This window comes from Sceloporus undulatus, chromosome 4 (assembly GCF_019175285.1).
Source record: "Sceloporus undulatus isolate JIND9_A2432 ecotype Alabama chromosome 4, SceUnd_v1.1, whole genome shotgun sequence".
NCBI lineage: Eukaryota > Metazoa > Chordata > Lepidosauria > Squamata > Phrynosomatidae > Sceloporus > Sceloporus undulatus.
The window spans coordinates 72563810-72586851 of record NC_056525.1 but is presented as its reverse complement, the minus strand read 5'-3'; the positions used below and the strand labels follow the sequence as shown (position 1 = coordinate 72586851).

Sequence of the window (23042 nt, the reverse complement as noted above, 5' to 3'; positions counted from 1 at the left end):
GCCATGAAACCTCCTGGGTGACCTTGGGCAAGCCACATGCTCTCAGCTTCAGTGAAAGCTGAAACAAACCCCTTCTGAACAACTCTTGCCATGAAAACCCCATGATAGGTTCGCCTTAGGGTCACCATATGTCAAAAATGACTTGGAGGCACACAACATGGGAGAAATAGGTTAGGTGCAAATCTCAAAGAACACTACTCATATCTAAGCCATTTAACTTACCACAAATTTTATTCTTCTGAAAATAAAATTGGCTGTGTCCCAGGAGTTTCTCTGCCTGCCTGCATATTGGTTTGCTGGCACTGCACAGACAACACATAATATTTGGCTAGGCTTAGGCTCTCAAGAACAGGGGCAGCAGTGAAGCTATACCTCATATTGCAGGAGTCAGTGATTGGCTGGGATGGAAATTCTGTCATTCCACCTTTTCTTTCTTTCTTTCTTTCTTTCTTTCTTTCTTTCTTTCTTTCTTTCCCTCCCTCTTCTCCCACCAATGCACCCCAGCCAAACACTGACTTTTGCAATGTGGTACAGTGTAGTTTTGCTGCTGTTGCAGCTGCTGCTGCTACTGCTGCTCCCGAGAGTCTAAGCCTAGCCAAGTGTGGTGTGTCTGTCCAGCAGTGGCAGGAGATGATCTCAACAAAAAGTGTGTGGTTGTGGTGATGGTTGACAATCAGAGGGATGGAGGAGAAGAGAAGCAGGACCCTGACGGGAGACAACAAAGATGGAAATGAACGAGGGGGGTTGAGGGGTGATAAGCATTTGCCAGGTCTGAGAAACTGCCTTTTGAAAAGGGCAACTTGGTTTGGTTCAACTAGGCAGGGAGCTGGCAAGGTTCTTCTTTCTTGGAAGAGAACAACTAAGATAAGGGGAGGCAGGGTTACCTTTTAACAAATAAGATGTAGAGAGGTGTCAATTCACCAGTTTTGAAAGCTTGACATGGGAACTTCACTATAGCCAATTGAAAGTTCACATTCTGTGAATGGCATTTCTCTATTAATAAATCATGTTATTACCAGTTCATGTTGTAAAAACATCTGTTATAGCAGAACCTACTATACACACCTAAGGAAACTAGACATTTCAGACAGGGTTGTGCAGAGGTTTGGGAGCTACTGTTCTGCAGCCATGGAATTGACTGGGCTGAGCTAAGTGAAAGCCAGAAGTTTATCAGCCCAGTTAACTGCGTTAGCTCAGCTTCTTGTATTTAAAGTGGAGCAAGGTATTGCTGACCTTTTGCTCCTTGACTTTAATTTAAACTGAGGGTGAAGTGTTTCTGCCTTCTCTGGATCTGCAGCTGCTGTCTGGGATGGATTGGTTTCTGCCTCTGTTGGTGCCATGAAAACAGTTGACACTCTTGTGTGGATACTCCTTCAGCTCCAACTGAGATCAGTCATTGTGGCTCTCCTCTTCTCCTTCTCCACATGACGAGGCCTCCTCCAAACAGGTCATGACATACTTCAATCTTATGAAAACTGCTGGAAATGGATTTTTCACATGTACCCAAGAACAACTTTGAAAAGCTTCTGGGGAGAATTAGGGATTTATTTTTTTTTTTTTTTGAGAAAACAGAATTGATAGAGGTATTCTGTTGGTAAGAGAGCTAAAGGTTGCTAATAGTCTTTGCTAGACATAAAGTGTTGTGAACAACATATCTTCAGAAGTTCTCTATCAATTTTACCTCTTCTCTAGTTAGGGAAGTCAGTATCTTTACAGAGTGACCAAAACAGCCAGTCTCCATGCCTGACTCCAGTCTGTGTTCCTCTTTCTTAAATCTTACTTGGCAAGATTTGTTGTGCAAATGGGTTTCACAGCTAGATACTAGGAAACAATGGCTAACTGCCAAACTGAGATACCATTTGTGGATTTCTCCTCATATCTCTCCTGAATTATTTATTTATTTATTTGATTTATAACCCACCTCCCTTTCCCCCCAAAATGGGATTCAAGGTGGCTTGAATCAATTCATTTAACTCAGGTAATTTTAAAGGGTAGCTAGAGAGAGCCATGAAAAATGGAAATCCAAGTTTTGCTCTTCTTGTCCCAACATTTGAAATACAAATTGATTGCTATCATGACTCTAATCACTTTAATCAGGAATCAGTTACATTCTGATGATACATCCAGAGTAAATGGGATCTTCTTCTTAGACAAAGTTCTAGGACAGTACAGTCTGAGCTTGCTGAGTGGCTGTGAAGTGGTTTATGCTTCCCCACTGGGTAAGAAAATCTTCTGTTAGGGTTGGATCAAACAAATAAATATATTATTTTAAAAGCCTGGAATATTAATCTAACTGCTAAGCTCCTCCGAACATTTGATCTTCAGAGTATGATTTTTCTCCAGATAAAGTCAAGATACTCAGAACAGCAATAAAAGAGCTCCATAATAAACTGATTCAAGCTAGCTGTTATCATATACTAGGTTCCATGGCATTCTCTTACACAAGTACAAAATGACCCTTAATAATTTTCTAGTGAATGCTTTCCAAATGCACATGTGTCAAACTGTGCGAAACAGTTTCAAAAATAATTAATTGATTCATTACTATACTGCTAATCAATGCCTTACCTGGTACTTTTTTTTTTCTTCACGTGTCACAAACACAGAAATACCTCAAATCTCAGATTATTATTATTATTATTATTTTTTGCTGTCTACTGCAATATTGGATAATTTGATTTTTCTATCTAGAAAAATGCTTCCTATAGTATGACCGGTAGTGAAAACAAGAGTAGTTCTTGCATTCATTTGCCCTCTCTAGATGCTTTTTTCTCACTCACCCAATATACTTCTATATCAGAAAAATATTAAGTTACTTAAAATTCTACCTCTGTCTAAACAAACTGTATAAATCTCAGGATAATTTTATACTATGTACAGTATAACCAGATCAAATTAGCAAATATAAAACTATCAGAATATAAGATTTAGGATAATGTACTGTATAAAATGAATGCATATCACTGTTAAAATGATGACAGACTGCATGCTAGCTTATGAAAAGGTTTGCTTTTCAAGATTGTCTTAAAATTTCCTACTTTGGGTACTTCTGCTTTCAAAGGTTATGTGGACAGCATCCAGAAAAAAGGCTTTTTTTTGTGGTTGTGACGTAATTCCTGAAAGCTCTTTCTGTAGTCATATACTTGGGGATCTCTTCTTCTGATATTGAAATGCCATGCTAAGACCATTTTTTCTCATAACCCTCCAAAACAGGATGTCTTGTTTATATTGACAAAACAAGGCACAAATTAAATGAACACAATTTTTAAAGTCTCTGCAATGTGAAACCAAATTATAGACATTCAGCAAGTTTCTGTAACTCTAAAATCATAGCAGAAATTGCTCAAACGCGTTATTCAGAGAAGTTAGTAATTTCCTTATATAAAAGGCAACATTTTTTTCTTGTAAATGTGCATTTTTGTACTCTTCTTCATATAGGTAATAGCCATTTTTTGCCTCCATCCTAAATACAATTTAAGGCGAGTTACAGACGGGCAGGGGAAGACGTCTTGAAGGTGTCTTCCCCTCAATACGGAGCCTCCAGACCGCCCACCCTGGGGCCGTGGCTCAGGTGTATGGGGCTTCCACACCAGGGGCAGTGAAGACGCCTCACCTGGGGCCGTTTCTTACCCGCAGCTTCCATACAGCCGCCTCGCAGGATGCTGCAAAGAGAGAGGCAGCTTCCACATGGGCGGCCGAGAACGCGGCTTTATTTTCTTTTGCCGGCTGGTGGATGCGCAGCTGCGCAGGTCAGCACCGGCGGCAGAAAGCATATGTGCACATTTAAGGTGCCCAGGCCCCATTAAACTTTTCCCCCCGCCCTACTCAAGAACAAAGGTGGCCTCCTGCCAGCTGGTGATCAGCTGGTGTTGGCATCCTTGTCTGCTTGTGCGTTGCCAGTGTCACCAGCATCATGGATGCCTCCTCTCCTTTGATCCCCACGCTCTTGCTGAATCTGCAATGCACAGCCACAGCTGTCACCGCTGCCACCGCTGTCCCCCTGCCATCCCCCTTCACCTCCCTTGTACATATGTAAATATTTAAAGTTTTAGCGTTTTTTTATTGTTAGGTGAAAATGGTGCAGGAATGTGTGTAGGGGTTCACTTTAAATTCCAAACTTTCCCTTATCACTTTCTCCAGCCAAAACATCCGCCAGCAAAACTTACAACTTTCCACGATTCTAGCAGCGCATGCGTACATGTTGCTCTAGGGTTAGGGTTACGAGCATTAAAATAGAGTGCAGCTGCGCCGCAGCTTCCACAGCTGCATGGCATCTGACGCTGCAATTAAAGCATGACTGCAAACCGCATATGTCCCGGGATCCCGAATCATTATGCGATGCAGCAGACACGGAGCTTTTAAATGGGCAACTTAAATTTGCGGCGTGACAATTGTGGCGTATCGGTGCAGCAACTTATATACGGAGATGCGCATGTACACCGCCTATCAAAAAGAAGCGGAAAAAAGCGGCACCTTTTTAATGCCGCTTCTTCCCGCTTGGGGCGTACAGGCGGCGCGTTCATGACGGCATTCAGGTAAGGGCCGTCTAAAGGCTATACCTTCATGACGTCATGAGCACACCCCTTTTTGCCCGTCTGTAACCCGCCTAAGATTCTTCAAATAAGCCAAGAATCCAAGAGCTCTTTTTTACTCACAAAACACAGTTGAACACTTTGCCTCATTTCCCCCCCTCATTTTCTGGCACCCAAATGGAAACAGAGATGCATGCCAAATAAGCATAGCTATTTTATGTGTTTAGATACTTTCACCCCTGGGCAAATGTCCAAACTCCAGAAATAAACAGGCAGATTCCGCTCTGCACACATTTTGTACTGCTTTTATCAGATCTGTTGATCCTAGTCTTGTCTCCAGTTATGTCATTACTCCCCTGGTCTCTATAGTATGTGCTACAACTGAAACAAACTGCAAAGGCATCTCCACTTTTCAGGTGACTATAACCTTGCCTTGGATTAAAGCTGTTTAATACAGCTATGAGCTATGAAATCTTAGCTTCAAATTTCAACTAAGGTATGAATTCTTGGAGCTCCTGAGCAAATGATTGTTTCAAGCCTTAGCATCCTATCTACAATATGCAGATAAATCAATATTCCTGAAACAATTTACATGAATAGCTATAATCACTTTATCTGTAGAGAAAACACAATATATACTCATGTATAAGGAGATGATTGCACTACACTCTTAAAGCAACGCAATTCCACTTTAACTGTTCCGGCTGCATTCTGTGATCCGAAGTTTAGGGACAGGCATTTAGAATATTCAGCCAGAGAGGTCTTAGGCCTCACTGAACTACAAACTCCAGAGTGCAACAGAAGGTAGCCAGAGCAGTTAAAGTGGAATAGCAATGCTTCAAGAGTGTAGTGCGATAATCTCTTAAATCTAGAACTGTTAGTCCAAAAATTGACCCAAAAAACTTGCGTCAACTTATCCAAGTTTCTATGTAAGTTCTGTACTTTAATACTTATCAAAAAAAGGAGCCATTCCTTTCTCTAAGTAGAGTGGGGAAAGCCAAGAGCTCAATCCATCTCAAGTACATACAGTAAAAGAAGCACTGACACCCTCTGCTCTCTCTTCTATGATGCTGCTTCTGACTTTTTTTAATGTCTGGTCAGATAAAATGGCAGTGGTGATAGCTCTTTGGTGTTTTCCCTCAAGGCAGTTTAAAGAGGAATTGGGCTTTGAAGGGTCTGAATAAAACATTTGTGTATGTTTGCCAATTTTTCTGGGTTACAATCAGGAAAAGCTATCATATTACAGTTATAGCATCACTGCTAGCATAGTCACTATTTCCTTAGCTTTGCCTTTTCATCTTTTTTTTTTTTTAACATGTGTACTCTTTCTTAGCCTTGCCTGTGCCTGGTTGCTTCCCCGCACATCACACAGCCATGATTTACCATAGTTCCTTCCTCATCCATCCAGCCGTTAAGAGTGAGCACAGACAGTTATGCCTGCCGGAATTATGTAAGTTCTTTGGCATCGTTCCATTGCTTCATTCTTTACATTCTTTCTTACGTGGCCCTAAGTATTACCCTAGGTTAGACCTAGGTTAGATCATATCATATCAAAATCCATAATTTTGGCCTCAAAGCCTGCCTTGATTTATGCATGAGGTCAACTTATAGTAGAGTATATACGGTATGTATGTGTAGACTATATATGCCAATTGGTCAAAGTAATTAGTTCCTATGGACAAGATCCTATCCAGCACTGGTGGAGTGAAAAGTTGTGCTTGTGCACCAAAGGGCCTTTAAGATCATTGTTGTATGGTGCGGAAAACATAATTTGTATAAGAAGTACAGTGGTACCTCGGGATACGAATTACCCAGGTTACGAAATTTTCGGGATACGAAAAAATCCCATAGGAAATTATTGTTCCGGGTTACGAAAGTTTTTTCGGGTTACGAAAAAACTTCGGCGCTATTTTAAAGGGAACCGCGGCTTTTCCCCATTAGCGCCTATGGCATTTCGGCTTACGAAGGCTTTTCGGGTTACGAAAGCGGCCGCGGAACGAATTAAATTCGTAACCCAAGGCACCACTGTACCAGATAACTCCTTATGCAAGCATGCAAAAATACAGTAACCACTGTAGTCAGCGTAATGCACCAACAGACTTCTTCTCCTGTTCCCTTATCTGTTGGAGTTCCCCAGGGCTCTGTTCTGGGTCCCCTTCTGTTTTCTCTCTACACACTGTCCCTAGGAAAACTCATCAGCTCTTTTGGCTTTTCCTACCATCTGTATGCCGATGACACCCAGCTGTATCTTTCCGCCCCTGACCTTTCTCCAAGGCTTGAACAGCAAGTTTCGTCTTGTCTCACATTTATCTCGCAGTGGATGTGCCATCGGCGTTTGAAGCTCAACATGTCCAAGACGGAGCTCCTTGTCTTTCCTCCTAAGCCCTACCTTCAACACTCCTTTTCTGTCTCTGTGGACAACATTTCTATTCAACCAGTCCAGCAAGCCCGCAGTCTTGGTTTTATCTTTGACTCTTCTCTGTCGTGTATCCCTCAGATCCAGACCACAGCCAAGGCTTGTAGATTCTTTTTGTACAATATTGCCAAAATCCGACCATATCTCTCCGCCTGCACTGCCAAGATCCTGGTCCATGCCCTAGTGATCTCACGACTTGATTACTGTAACGTCCTCCTGGCTGGGCTTCCTCTTTCTCACCTCCGTCCTTTAATCTCTGTCCAGCATTCAGCTGCACGCATTATCACTTCCACCCACCGCTCTGACCACATCTCTCCTGTGTTGGTATCACTTCACTGGCTCCCACTCCCTTTCCGCATTCAGTATAAGCTCCTGCTGTCCACGTTTAAAGCCCTCCATGGACTGGCCCCTCCCTACTTATCAGACCTTCTTTCTCCTCATCTTTCCACTCGGGCCCTCCGTTCCGGTAGTCAAGGTCTGCTGTCTCAGCCCAGGATTTCCTCTGCCCCATCCCGGATTCGCCCCTTTTCACTCGCTGCCCCTCACTCCTGGAACCTTCTTCCTCCACAAGCAAGAGCCATCACTTCTTTAACCAGCTTCAAAACGGAGTTGAAAACCATCCTGTTCAGAGAAGCCTTCCCAGGCATTGCATAATTGTCGCTTACTATTTGATGTTCTTGTGGTGCCTGTTTATTGAACCATTTCCTGTATTGCTATGTACTGTATATGTATTATCCTACTTGAGAGTATGTATTTTCCCTGGAAAATGATTAACCATCCATTATGAAGCCTCACCCTCCCTCCAGTCCATCTGCCTTGGTCCAGGCCTTGGAGGTAGAGAGGAACTGCTGGACCTCTTACCCTTTCCCTCCACCACTCCCTTCTCCTTCTGTGTCATGTCGTTTTTAGATTGTAAGCCCGTGGGCAGGGAATCGTCTAACTAAAAGATTGTATGTACAGCGCTGTGTAAATTTACAGCGCTTCATAAATAAAGGTTAATAATAATAATAATAATAATAACAACAACAACAACAACAACAACATAATTCTGGCCCAAGTCATAATCCATACCTTAGAAAATTTAGGGATGATCCAATGCAGATGTTAGCTGATTAACACTAAGAATCTCCTTCCAAGCATATCAAAACCACAATGGCTTTATTATGTATGTGTTCAATGCAGATGAGAATTCATATGGCTAATATATGCATTCTATTTTTTAATTATTATTAATAATACACAAGCTGTCCTCTCCAATGACGCCCCCTTGTCATGGGGGAGAGGCTTGCGTACCCTAATGAAGTTGTGAGCTATGCTAGCGGTGGTATAATAGGCACTAGTAGGGCCTCCCATGCCAGACAGGTCACAACCGAAGGGTCTGACCATGAGCGCCAAAGAGCAGGATGGGCTCTCTAGCCTTATGGCAACCATCATAGGAGAAGGAAAACTCTAATCCCAAACCTGGGCAGATGGTGCTCGTCTAACCCTGTAAGGTCAACCATCTAAGAGAAGGAAACTAGAATCAAACCTACGACCCGAAGACCTCGCTGCCACCGTCCATGCTTGTCAAGGCCCCAGCAGATGTACCTCTGGTTTAAAGGGTGAGGCCAGTTCTGTGCATGCTGCGCTCCACCTGAAAAATCCATTGCACTGTCTCAAAGGATACATCCAATTTATCTTGGATTGGCCTTTTTAGTCATCAACGCACTTGTAGAAAGTGTGGGATGATTCCTTCCTGAATCTTTGTTCGTGAAGAAAAGCCAGAGACACAAGCTGTTCATTTTATTTTATTTTTTACTTTATAGTGTTTTACTTTCATGATCAAAACTAGTCATGCTGAAGTGTGCAGTAAGTGATCTGTGCATCAATCTGGCATTAGCCAGTGTGGGGCAATAGTTTGAATGTTGGACTAAAACCCTGAAGACCATGGTTGAATCCCCGCTCAGCCATGGAAACCCATTGGGTGACCCTAGGCAAGTCACAGTTTCTCACCTTGGAGGGTTCTAAACAAATCTGCCAAGAAAACCCTATGCTAGGGTCGCCATGAGTCAGAAACAACACAAAGGCACACATCAACAACATCAATCTGGAAGTAATTTTGTTTTTACACTGAACTGTTTGTGCATATTTTTATCATATGTAAAAAAAATGTTTTCCTACCTATGACATCTGGAAGTTGTTCTTTTTATGAGAAGAGAAGAAAACTTAAAAAGTGCTTGTGAACCATACAGAATCTACCAAAGAGAATATTTGCACTCTGGCGACAGGCCTCTGCAGGTCAGATCACAAATTACTATCAAATCACCCAGGCAGTTTAAAAAGCCCAGTCTTTTGTGGAACAGTTTGAAGTCACACAGACTCATAAAAAGGCTAGGAACAAGACGTACACTGGATAAGATAAAATTATTTTAGGCAGTTCACAGCATCTAAGCATAACCAGGAGTTTGAAGATCTGAAGTTCCAGTTGCCAAAACAGAACAAGACTTATTTTAAATGTGTCCAGCTATAAATGTGAACTATTTGATTGAACATAGATTAACAATGGAAACCACTAGCTTTAAGAATTGAAAGGGAGGACATGTACCCATATCAGATGTCAGTCAAGGAAGACAATGACCCAGAAGCTGGGGGCAGGGGGATAAATTCTAAGTTATAACTCAATGTAGCCATCAGCCTTCTGTCACTGTCATTTGCACATTTCTTTATTATACTCAGCGGTCACTGGAAAGTCCAATAAAACTGTAGACTCTCTTAATAGTTTCTGGTTCGGCATATACTCCCCAGACTAAACAAAAGCCATGGCAGGCATTTCTGCTTACACCCATGTTTGAATGCAGCAACATTTGCAGTGGTGATACATATTTCCACCATTTTTTATACTTTTTGCATAACAAACTTCCAAAATGCAACCTGCAACTAGCTCTCCACAGAAACTAGATGTGTTGTATCTATTTATGGGGCTTATCTGGATCCTTTGTACTCAAAATGCTCGCTTACATCCTAACGCTGGAAGAAAAGTTACCAATTTCATTCATTTACATAACATGTTCTTTTAAAAATATATCTACATAAATTCCCAACTACTGTATAATGGCTGTGGGAGTAATGGCAAAATGAGGGAGTGAAGGCAAAACCTAAGACACAGTACTGTCATAAAATATAGGGCAGCAGAACACCTCAGAGATGCCAGAGCAGCACTCTATTGGTGGAGATGTTCCTTCCATGAAGATATGCTTGCAGAAAAGGCAAAAACGTGGCCTTTGAAGAGTATATAAGACCATAACCTATATATTCTTCAAACTATAGACACACACGTACTGATAGTCCAACCTTGTACCAATCCCAGAGCTGGTATGAGAAATTCCCTTCACACTTACCTAAAACCAGCTGTACATCATGAATCTATCTAGTTATTACTATGATGCATGCCAGATAAAGCTCAAAGAAAACTCTGGTAAGATGTTCCATTGTCAAAGATCAGATAGGACCCCTAGGCTGCTTGAATAAATTTTATAAATTTAGATCTCTTACACATCTGGCTACTATCTTTTTTCCCAGCTTCTAGAACAGTAAGCAAACAGATGAAGGATTTATGTATTTTTCCCAGCACCTCCAAATAGACTCATGTCTCTTGTTGTCAGGGAGACTAAAGACTTGTTATTAGCAATGAATGGCAATGAAGCAAAAAAGAAACAAACAGAAGTTTTCCAGGCTAAGCTACTTAAAGAAATGAGACTAACCTTCCAAGGTAGGCTCCAAACTCATCTAAGCAAAAATGAAGGCATGCTTTCTAAAGAAATGTTTAAATTAGGGAACCATACTGGAGCTCCATCTAAGTCACCTGTCAACTTAGGGCAACCCCATTAAAACCATAGGGTTTTCTTAGGCAAGGAAAACTCAGACATGTTTTTGGCAGTTCTTCCTCTAAAATATAGTCTAAAGCACCTGGTATTCATTGGCAGTCTCCCATCCAAGTACAACCAGGGCTGGCCCTGCTTAGCTTCCAAGATCAGACAAGAAAAGGTCATCTATAGAACCTTTCTCAAACATGGGGATAATAGAGGCCATAAAACAAATTGCTGGAAAATGTCAATCTAAAGAGAAAGAAAACAGCCAATATAAGATCTCACAAGCCAGCATTACGTTTTAATTCAGTACTTTAAAACTGATGTAAATAATAATAATAATAATAATAATAATAATAATAATAATAATAATAATCTGGTTATTTATATACTGCTTTTCCTCGAGATCAAAGCGATTCACATCAGGTAAAACTATGACAAACATCATAATACAGTATAAAAACAGTTAAAACATTCAATTACAATCATAAATATTCAATAAAATTATCTAAAATAAGAAATTAAGTAGTCAAAATTATAGGCTATCAAGTATCTTAATCTAATTGAGGAATATTTCTCTAAAAAGAGTCGGGAGGGTATGCTTGCTGGAAGAGATAGGTTTTTAAAGCCTTTTTAAAGACTTCCAATGTACCACTAGAGTGGATCTCTTCCAGAAGAGCGTTCCAAAGAGTAGGCGCTGTCACTGTGTAAGCTCTTTGGTGGGTTGTTGCCATCTCATCTTAGGATGTTCAAGTAGGAATTTCCCCGTTGTTCTAAGGGTGCGGGGCGGATTATATAAGGAGAGGCGTTCCCTCAAGTAACTCAGGCCCAAGCCATGTAGGGCTTTAAAGGTAATAACCAACACTTTGTATTGGGACCGGAAGCGAATTGGCAGCCAGTGAAGAGATTTTAACACGGGGGTTATATGATCCGACCTAGCTGTACCCATGACCAATATGGCTGCAGCATTTTGAACCAACTGAAGCTTCCGAATCTGATACAAAGGTAGCCCCATGTAGAGCACATTACAGAAATCCAAACGAGAGGTTACCAGTGCATGTACTACAGTTTCTAGGTCCTTCCAATCCAGACAGGTACGCAGTTGGTGTATCAGCCAAAGCTGGTACAAAGCACTCTTGGCCATCGCATCTATCTGAGATGATAACTGTAGAGATGGATCCAGGAGTACTCCCAAACTGCAAACTTTGTCCTTTAGGGGAAGTGTAACCCTGTCCAGGACAGGATGGCAAATTTCCCTATCTGGATTCAGAGGACCTATCACGAGTACCTCTGTTTTCTCCGGATTCAACTTGAGTTTGTTTTACCTCATCCAGCCCATTACTGACCCCAAGGAGGCATCCAGAGGAGAGGTGCCAACCTTAGTCACTGTATCAGTCGGAGACATGGAGAGATAGATCTGGGTGTCATCAGCGTACTGATAACACCGAGCTCCATGGTTCCAGATTATCTCTCCCAGCGGTTTCATGTAAATGTTAAATAGCATGGGGGACAGGATGGCACCCTGAGGGATGCCCAATGTAAACTCTCTTTTACAAGAGCAACTGTCCCCCAGCCTCACCATCTGGAATCTCCCCGAGAGATAGGACCGGAACCTATGTAATCAGGGCCAAGAATGTTACCTGGTTTTAGGAAAATGTGTGTGTGTGTATCTGTGTGCTCTTTACATAGTAAAATTATTATGAGCTTATATGATTGTTATTTTGCTGGTAATCAAATCATGAAGTCATAAACTCTAACCATGAGAAAAAGCAGGGTGATCCAAGAAATCAGAGCTTGAATGTACTTGAATGTATTTATAGATGAGCTGATAAAATGAAGGATAACAAAAATTGACCATGAACAAAAAAATAAATAAATATTGGGAAATAAAGTAGACTGCACTGCATATTTATTGTATTTCATGTGTCACTTTCATCAGATAATTCTATAAATGGTCACAAATTAATTACAATGGATGAGGCAAGTGTTGCTATGCAAACACAGTAATGGCAATGGATCTTTTCACTGTGGAAGGAATAATGATTGTTGTTATGTGCCTTCAAGTCACTACCTAAAGTAAAAGCTACATCTACTCAAGAATGTCAGTAGTATCATAAAAATTACTGAACACAGGCATTGTGAAAGTTCTATACAGAAAGCAAAAGTAGAAAAACAGAGTAAATGTGGTGGCCCTGAATCTGATTTCAGGAACATGTTTCAAGAATCCCCAAGAATAACCAGAGCAGAGCATTTTTAAAATGGCTTATTATGTAAATCAATACTGGAAAGGAACAGAGCTACAGTGGAAGGAAGAGAGACCATGCATGAAGACATCCTTTCCAGAAAAATGTCTAGAGGTGTGCACATCAAAACTTTCCACAACCATGTAAGATGGAACACACTATCCAGTCTGCCAACTATTTGGCAGTATTATCAAAGGTGACTTCATATCATTCTAGTGATATTTCACAATTAACATCCAACTTTATAATAATATTTTTAATGTTTTGCTTTTTCCATCCTCTGCTTCCAAAGAGTTTTGTGTTGTTTAAATGATGCTTGAAATAGACACACTGCACTTTTACATTTCCAAAGGGAACTAATTTCCTCCCTCATTTACTACCTTTTCCATGAAGAGTTTTTACACAATGTGAAGCTGTAATAGCAATGGTTGGTTAAAGTGTTATGCTTAACTCTGCACATCAATTGATTCTTCCAACTTGGTATTGAGGAGTCAGCTAGAACTGCTTAATAAAGACTTTCCTGGAAAAATCCAATAAATAATACAGCAATGAACAGTAATACCAATTTATTTAGCTTTGATAATTCCAAGTGGAGATTTGTCCGTGACTTAGACGTCTACTTCTAGAATTTTAACAATTAGTTGGCTCATATAAAGGTTTTGTCTCTATTTTTCCACTTCTGTGAACCGACAGCACTTATAAAACTATAAATCTCCAGATATTCATCGAACCAGAGGAAGATAGGATTTCACACTCTGGTTCTCCTGCTGGCACATGAATCAGAGCATGGTTCAGTAAGGAGTAGGGGGAACATTACTGTTAATTCAATCCTTCCCAAGCTACTCTGCAAAAGCTAGAAAGGCATAAGATACAAAATAATCACAGAAGTAGATAGAATGAACAATGATCATGCAACGACTGTATCTATGTAACAAATCATCTAAATCCGAGTGGCTCCTATATTGGTGTATCCTCCCTCTTTTAAGATTCCTAAGCCTTTGGCAAGAGAGACAAAAATATTAAGTTGAGGTTTTCACTTTAACCAAAAGAATTAATAGCTAAAACAGATACTCCTGGCTCAGAGGAGAGGTGCTGAATTAATCTGCAAGGACAACTGGAGCCTTTGAACTTAACAAGAGCTTTATAGCAACAGATCTGTCATCTCATGTTTTAAAAGAACACTTGTTGAAGAGGAGCTGGCAAGGGGGTGGAGGTTAATGTTTTGTGGGAGCTGCCAGAAGTTCATGATGACAAACTCACGAAAAAGAAAAGAAACATCATTTTGTAAATACTTTATTTTTTAGTTTTAATGTGATCATACAGAACCTAAAACACACAATAGTTTTCAAAATTAAATAATTAAAATTTTGGCATGCGACACAATAGCTCCATATGTACTCAGGCCCTACAATAATTGTATGCATTGTGTATCTTGTCCATCACATCTACCTGTCATCAAGAACAGATGTCAGACCCAGACTGGAGCATGCTTACAGTATATATAACAGAAATACCTTACATGAAGAAATTCAAATTTTGCCTTTTGAATATATGACAGCTTGCTGACTGGGTCTGATTTTTCTCATAGCCAGAGAAAGTATATTCCTCTGTTTAAGTCTTCTTCTAACAAAACAGACTCTTCATATACCCAAATTATGCATGAGGAATGTAGTGTCTCAAGCGATATCCAACCTAATAGTAACTTAACCTTACTAAATGAGAACTCAATTAAGAACAGATGAAGAGGAGCAAAAAGACTTAACAGACAAAAATCTCTGTGTGTGTGTGTGTATATATAAGTATAAAGACAAGAGAGAGAGATTCTCACACAAAGAAAGCCAGGCGGTGCTATATCCACCAGGAAATTTACAGTTAAAGAAAATTTTCAATTTCTCTTGTATGTTTCCATAGGGGCGGTCTGCTTAGTGGAATGCATAGGAACAATTTCAACTTGCATGTGACATGTCCTCAAAAACTAAATCATTCTACACATTTCTGCAAATGACTAAGGTCTAATCTTATAGTTACTCACACAAATGAAATGACATCCGAGGACTGATTTACTGGTATCCTCACTCAGATCTTCAACATAATAGCTGGAATTGCTGCCTTCTTAAGGTAGGCCCAACAGTTTCAAATCTCTATCTTTGTTTCAGTCAGCTTAAAAACTTTGTCTCAGGTGAGACTGGGAGACATGTGAATGAGATTGAGATACCCTAATATAGCCACTTGGCTTGCACTGCTGCTGCTTTCCTGCTTTTACTATTCCCCTCTGCCTGATTCACAGGTGGGATGAACTACTGGTAACTACTCCTGCCCTGCTCAAGAGAAAGCCAACTGATGATGGAGCCTCTTGATGTAAGCTCCTCAATGGTGGCAAAGTGGAGATAAGATATCTTTTGCTGTCCTAATCCATAATATACCTCCTTGCCTAAAGAAGGAGATGATTTTGGACTCACTACTGGCTAAGTAGACTAGGTCTGTTCAACAACATCTGACGGTCTTCACAACACCCAACCCTTGCAAAGAGGATATGATATCGCAAAGAGATGTTGGGAAGCAAGCCCAGGACTGTCCAGATTGGCTTTGTGTTGGATCAAGGTCAGAACCCTGGACAGAAACCAGGTTAATGGTCAGAGTGATGGTCAGAGAGGAAGTGGAAGAGGTTCAGGACCTTGGGCAGCAATCCTGCATCGGACAGCAAAGGAATAAGTTAACTCAGCACTGAAAATTTACTCAAAGTTTCAATGCCACTTTTGTTCAATCACAATAGAAATGTTTAAGACACGGTAGACAAAGTGTAGGATCCCATAGTCTGTATTATAGTCTGTATTATAGACAATGGCAAGAAGAAGGCTTCAATTATCTGTGTGTGTGTGTGTGTGTGTGTGTGTGTGTGTGTGTGTATATACTTAGTTTTTGACTAGTTTTTTTCTAGTATATGTCATATTAAAGTCACTTTAAGCACATTTAATGTTCATTTACATATAAATTTGATATTAATGAAGCAAGTATGATTGAGGAATTTTATTTGTTAACAATGAGTGGTGACTTTCTTCTTAGTGACAATGGACAATTGCATTTTTAATCGTGAAGTTTAAATATAAAAATGAAATAAATTAAAATATAACTGAAATGTAGTCTTTTAAGAATCTATTCCATGTATATTTCAACTTTATTTCTTCCCCTTAGGCCATGGCCCTTAAGAATACAGCCCTCAAACACTTGCCCAACCTGAAAATGGCAGCTGGCCTTAAAGTCGGATACACCTATTCTAAAGCAATGTTGGGGGGGGGATCCCATCTTACAGTGAGTGCTATACGATATGAAAGTTCTGTGCAGGCAGTAAAAGCTATCCACAGTCAGGGAGGAAAAGTAGCTGGTGTGTAATTCTAGTAAAAGATGAAGGTGCTTTAATAGGAGCAGCTCCTAGCAGAGCAAAGGTAGAGAGAAGCAGGTGGTATTGCTATAGAAATAGGCAATTTAAAAGTTCTCCATAGCATGATTTACACTTTGAAACAAATGCCATAAGCAAGAAATTCAGAGAGAGAGAGAGGGAGAAACAGAGAGAGTCATAAAATGTTGCACAAAGAAAAAAAAACACTTCTCAAAAGTTATTGTTCAGATTAGACATTTGAAAACAATTTGAAGCATGCACAAAAGTTGGCAAGGCTGGTCTAAGGTGTTTGTTGTCTGAGGTGGATCAGTAAATATTCCTGTTCTCCCATGCCCTGTAAACTGACAAGGGAATGAACACCAGAAAAGTAATAATGGAAGAAGTCTGGGCTTAGTGGGATTTGCTTCTGAGAAAAGGTAATGAACAATGGTTCAAAATATGAGAGCACACATACCAGGGAAAAGAGTAGTTATTGGAGGGCAACCCATCCCATAGTGCTAGTCTGAGACACTTACAAATTACACACTTACCAGATAAGGACCAGTGGGAGTAGCCTGGGACCTTAAAGTCTTCAGCTACCTCAGAAATGTACAAAGTTAACTTTTCTTGTCTGCAAGTGAGAGCAGCATAATTAAGATGGTGGGACTAGTGGGTTCAAACACTTTATTCCATGGCAGTAGTGGGCATGTAGGTCTCAAAAATGTATAGGTCAGGTTCTTCAAAGGGGGGAATAACAACTATTTTATGAGGCAGAGTTGCTGACGTAACCATCTAGCAGAGAAAGAGGTAGGAGAAACAGAAAGAGCAATTTCAACCTGTCCCAACCTCATTATCCACTTTGCTTTAAGTGTAGTTAAAACAAAAAAGTGATCACCATCTCCTGCTTCTGAACATTGTTCATTGATCATTGTTCATTTCAAACACTATAGCCGTTAAGTTTCATTATTAAATTTCACCATCAAACCCTTCGCAAATCTTTCTCCTTGGGCTCGAAAACTTCAGGCAGGCAGAGCTTGTGCTGGAACAAAACCACAGTCTGTTTTTTTAAGTAAAAAAAACAACCCTTCCAGCTAAGAAAGAAGGAATCAGAGGCAAGACCTACTGTGTCCTTTACACCAGTGCTACTTAAAGTGGAGGTTCTTGGACCAGTGGTGGCCCATGAGCTATTGGCTGCTGGTCTCTGGCAGGTCTCCAGGAAAGAAATGAAAAATTGTAGCCAATGGGCCCACGTGTGTCCCCTGTAGAGTCAACCCTCCTTATCCATGGATGCCACCATCCACAGCTTGAGATATAGATAGATAGATAGATAGATAGATAGATAGATAGATAGATAGATTCCCCAGAAAAAGCAAATCTTGATTTTTTAACCATTTTTATAAGAGACACCATTTTATTACACCGTTGTATATCGTAACAAAAATTCAAGGATTTTGGTATCCATGGGGTGGGGACTGGAACCAAATCCCAGCCGATACCAAGGGTTCACTATATTAGTAAAAAAGTGCTAGTCCTCCCACATCAGAGAAGCACTGCTTTACAATACAGATTACTTCTACAATAATGAAGGGCCTTGTCTAAAAAACAGAAAACCAGGAAAGCCATAGGAAGTTATTCAGCAATGAAACTCATAGACAACTGAAGGCTTCCAGGTCAGAAAGCTTATTTCAGCAAACAGCAAGAACACAGCAAGGTCATTAACTATCTCATTTCAGACACAACTCTTTAAATAATTCTTTCTGTTTTGATTTGAATTTCTTCACACTGCACAAGATATATGGATATATTTAAACTACACTTCAGCATAATCGTACTAAAACAATGGCGGGGTGTTTTTTCCAGTTTAAAGCTTGGGTTTCTTTATAAGCAGTTAAATGTTTGGTTCTTTCTCTGTCCCACTCTGCCTTAGACACACAAATCTCAATGAAGGCTACATCAAAATTTGATTTCTGGGTAAGAAATAATATAACATGCCATAGACATCACTTTTCTGCCACTTTAAACACAATACCTTTCAACTAAATCTATTCACATATTGAGCTGCCAGCCATTAACTGCTGAGTAATAAAGTCCACAACTTTTAAGTTCCTAAAATGGACTAGGTATTCTACAATGACAACTTGTAATCTAAAAGGATGAGAAATATAAGAGAAGGAATCCGGGAAAGAAAAGAAACACTACATGAATATTTAGGCACAGATATTTTTTATTAAAGATTGTAGATCGTAATCATAATTTTTTAAAAAATCAAGTAAGTTAAATAAATATAAGAACCAGCACAGTTTGCATACAATATATAGATGTTGATACTATTCATCTCTGTTCTAAGACACAGTTTCAGACATTAAATATAGCAATTTCCCTCACAAATTAGCTTGAAACCTCTCAAAATGTGCTAGGTGAATTGTGCTTTTATAGAAAGTAGCTTGATTTTCATCTACAAGAAGGAAGATAACACTGTACTTACTTTTAAAGAGCCTTTTCATTCTCAGTTGTCCCAGGGAACTATGTTCATTACAAACATATCCTTCCCTGTTCACTAAAAGAAGCCCTGCACAGCCCCAGAATCCATTTAAATATACTCATCATCAGAGATTTAGTACTATTTGTATCAATATAGTGATAGAAGAACAAGATTATAAAGCAGAAATCTGAATGAATAAGTCACTTACTTTGGGAAAATGGAAGTCATGAGTGCAGATGCATACCCAGGCTTGCAAACCCCCTCTGAGATGTTAGCGTACTTTGATGCTAGCTCTGGAGGCCTGTGAAGAAAAAATAATTGTCAAGATGGTTCTAAGCCATGTCATCTTAATCCATTTATAATTTCTTTTTCTCAAATGATTAAGAACAGTAGTAAGAACAAAAGGCCTGTGTAAATCAGAATGGGAGAACATCCAGTTGTCTGAAGGGACATCTGGCTTCTAACATACTTCTTTATCACTGTATGACTTTAGAAATCTGGGAGGGGGGAATCTCAGATACTATTTTGGATTTTAATTTTCCTATAGGAATAGAGGTAAGCAACAACAAGGAATTGCTTGTCCAGCTGTTCTTCTATTGCGTGACAGGGCTACATGCCTCGCAAAGTTACTACTTGCAGAGCAAAATCAACCAAATTACCACAACCTTCTACCAGTCAATGTGGGAATGGAGTCAGTTGACATTTCTGTATCACAGGGCCAACATTGTTTCCTTCATTCACTTTGTAAAACTCGGCCTCTTTTATAATACTATGTGAAAGGATGAATATACAAGACTTTCCATTCTAAGGAAAGGCACTGTGGTTGGATAGTTAATGTTTCTGCTAGGCCTGAGGAGAATGAAGCACTTTTAAGGAACCAGTTGCTGCATGACTCAATCAAATTGTTTGGGGTTTTTGTGCCTCGTTGTGTCTCTAAGAACTCTGACTTCTCACATTTAATAATTATCAAGGGGATAGGTCTCGTAACTTTTATGAGTAGGTTTGACTAATGCAGCTTTACATAAATGACTTGTACTTATTGGAGGCATGGCAACATAGTATTTATAAAATGTTACACATAGTGACCATTTGTAAAGTGGCTGTTCTTGTAGCAAAATGGTAGCAACTATTCTATACATTTAAAGATAGGATCTGTTTATTGACTTTTGAACTATCTAATCCACATCACAAACTGTCACAATAACAAACCATGAAGTAAACTCAAAGTAGTAAGTAGGGAGAAATAATCTCTTAAATGCAGAGTTACTATGGCAACTGCACATCTGTTTTTGTGGGTTCCCCTTTCTACCTATAGAAATATTTGAACCACCATCTTTAATATAGCCAATGGACAGCAGAGCAATCGTGGAGTAACTTCTCTAAAATGTACCACAAAACCTGAGGATAAATATAGGAAGCTAAATTATACAGAACCGAGGTCAATTGCAGGAAATTTCTCCAAACCTCACACTAATAGCAGAATTCATGTATGGCAGAAGAGACCACTGTTCTAGGCAATACTAGTTAACATGTGATTTAATACGATTTAACTAGGTAATGAAAGTGACTGAAACTGCCGTTTTAAATTTCTTAAAAATATAAATTGGTTCTTGATCATGGCCCTGGACACTGCATCCACCCACTACATCCAAGGTGAACAATTTTTTCAGCCTTAAGGGCACATTCAATATCAGTTCAGGCAGATGCCACTCCACAATCCCATACTACCCCAAACAGACTGGAATTCTGCTGGTACAATATGCCAGCAGCTGCACTTTTCAGAGTCACACAGCAATGGTGAAGGAAGGTATATAAAGTTTGCCAAATCCAAGGAGCTTTACTTTTTTTTTACAGCCACTATACTCATAGCCTTCTTCCTTTTCCCACCACTACTACCTATGCTGTCACAGTGATGCTGGTGTAGTGCCCCAACAAGACTCCAGACTGATCTTCAACATGTATCTATTTCTTGTAGCTTGCATCCATTGTTCCAAGTCCTATTCTCTGGAGATGCAGAAAACAAGCTTGCTCCATCTTCAATATCACATCCCTTCAAATATTTAAACAAGGCTATCATAGAGATGGGGAGATTTAAATCGCACTCCCTGGCTGTTCGGGGATAGAAATGACTGGTGGATGGGTGTGATCTCCACTGAGATTATTGTTTTCCTGCTACTGTTAATAGCACAATTTTGAGAGCTAAGAGAAAGCTCTCATTGCAGCCCAGTTGAGCTGCAAGGAAGTGGGTGAGAGTCACTCCAGTATGGGGAGCAAAACAGAAAGCAATAACTACAGACCCAAAATTCTTCACTCAGAGAAAAGCATGCATATGGCCCCAAGACCTGCGGCCCCTCCATTGACCAGATATTCTTAAAAGACTGCCAGGGCATACTGAGGAAACATCACTGCAGAAGCAATATTAAGGCACACTGGCAAAAACAAAGTGCAGTGGGCCCTTCACATTTGCGGGTGTTAGGGATGAAGGACCCTGTAAATGTGGAAAAACTGTAGATAAAAAAAACCATGTTTTTCTTTTTACCTGAGAGAACACCTCTCCAGAATTTTCCTGGTCCTCCAGTGCAACTCTATGGTCAACATCTGCCAGAAGCTGATCACAGAACAATGCTGGAGGACCTACAAATGCCTACAGAAGTCTTTTCTCTGGGAACATCTAGGTTCTCCAGCATAACTCTATGGTCAACTTCTGGCAGAATTGCACTAGAGGACCTCAAAATTCCTAGAGGGGACATATTAATCAAAACAACAAATAACCAAATCTGCAAAAGTCAAAGCTGCAAATATGAAGGGCCAACTGTACTGGGAACATCGTGCCATTTTAAGAACTAAACCGCACAATGGCAAAATGCCATAAAAATGTATCTTGATGTCCATTAAGAATGCCTACACAAAATATCCACCTCCTCAAAGAAATTTCTCTAGGTTGCTGATGAAAGCTGCTTTACTTTCAGATTCAAATGTTAAAAGGTCTGTATTAATCCTAGAAAGAATTATATTCATGAGTAACTACAGTTGCCTTGACTGGTGCTATACTAGTTAATGTAAGAAATGTCTTATCATAAAAGGCACAGTTATTTCCAAAGTCACTTGAGTCACAGACAAGCTTGTTAAACTTTCCCAAGTGGGATAAAAGTTAATATTCCAAAGAGCCACAAGCAAAATTAAGCTTGTAACAGAACCACAGATGCCAGCTCCAGTTGATCTGTACAATTTCATCATCCCCATTCTAGCCATACACTTGGAAAGCCATTTATCGTTTCTCGAGCCATTTTACCCTTTAACAATCCAGGGATATTTATTTGTCTGGGCCTATTAATCACTATGGATCTCAGCCTTTATTAAACAGTCACAAAGACATTCCTAGCCAGCTTGAATACAAACTTAAAACTAATAACTTGGACCACATCAAAGAAAATACAGTAGAGAAAGAAAAGATTGCTTTCCCTAAGTAGGATAAAAGTATTATGCAACCAATATGGTAATATATGTGGGTGCCAAAGAGTATATTAACTATAGCGTATTCCAGAAGATCCTTTCAAATTGACATTCTGGTCATGAATTTCAACCCATGTACAACATTAACGCAGGTGGTACCAACATCTATGGAGAAATTTAGAGGGGGGGTTAAAATTCTTTAACCATTTCTCTCTCCACTTTCTGTGTGTGTCATGAGTATTGCTAGCCATATCTCCTCTAGACGCCTGTCTGGGGTCAGTAATGGACTGGATGAGGGAAAACAGACTCAGACTGAATCCAGAGAAAACGGAAGTACTTGTGATAGGATCCCCGGGTCCTGGTTTGGAGATTTGTCCACCTGTCCTAAATGGGGTCACGCTTCCCTGAAGGACTCTGTTTGCAGTCTGGGGGTGCTCCTGGACTCGTCGCTCCACCTTACATCTCAGGTGGCTGCAACAGTCAGGAGCACCTGTTATCAGCTTCGGTTGATACGCCAGCTGCGACCCTACCTAGGCCGGGGAGACCTTGAAACAGTGGTACATTTTTTTTTATATATATATGCTCTGGTAACCTCTCGGTTGGATTTCTGTAATGCGCTCTACATGGGGCAACCCTTGTACCAAACCCGGAAGCTTCAATTAGTGCAGAACATGGCAGCCAGACTGGTCACTGGA

General features: G+C 40.1%; 1 protein-coding gene across 10 annotated transcripts in view; it reads right to left on the bottom strand.

Moving 5' to 3' along the window:
- Nucleotides 1–23042, bottom strand: part of ST3GAL3 (ST3 beta-galactoside alpha-2,3-sialyltransferase 3) — a 301371-nt gene that overhangs the window by 175622 nt on the left and 102707 nt on the right. For all 10 annotated transcript variants that reach the window (XM_042462929.1, XM_042462928.1, XM_042462930.1 and 7 more), the window contains one exon: nt 19103–19195. In XM_042462929.1, the coding sequence (XP_042318863.1) occupies nt 19103–19195 (93 nt within the window). The remainder of the gene's footprint in view (nt 1–19102; nt 19196–23042) is intronic.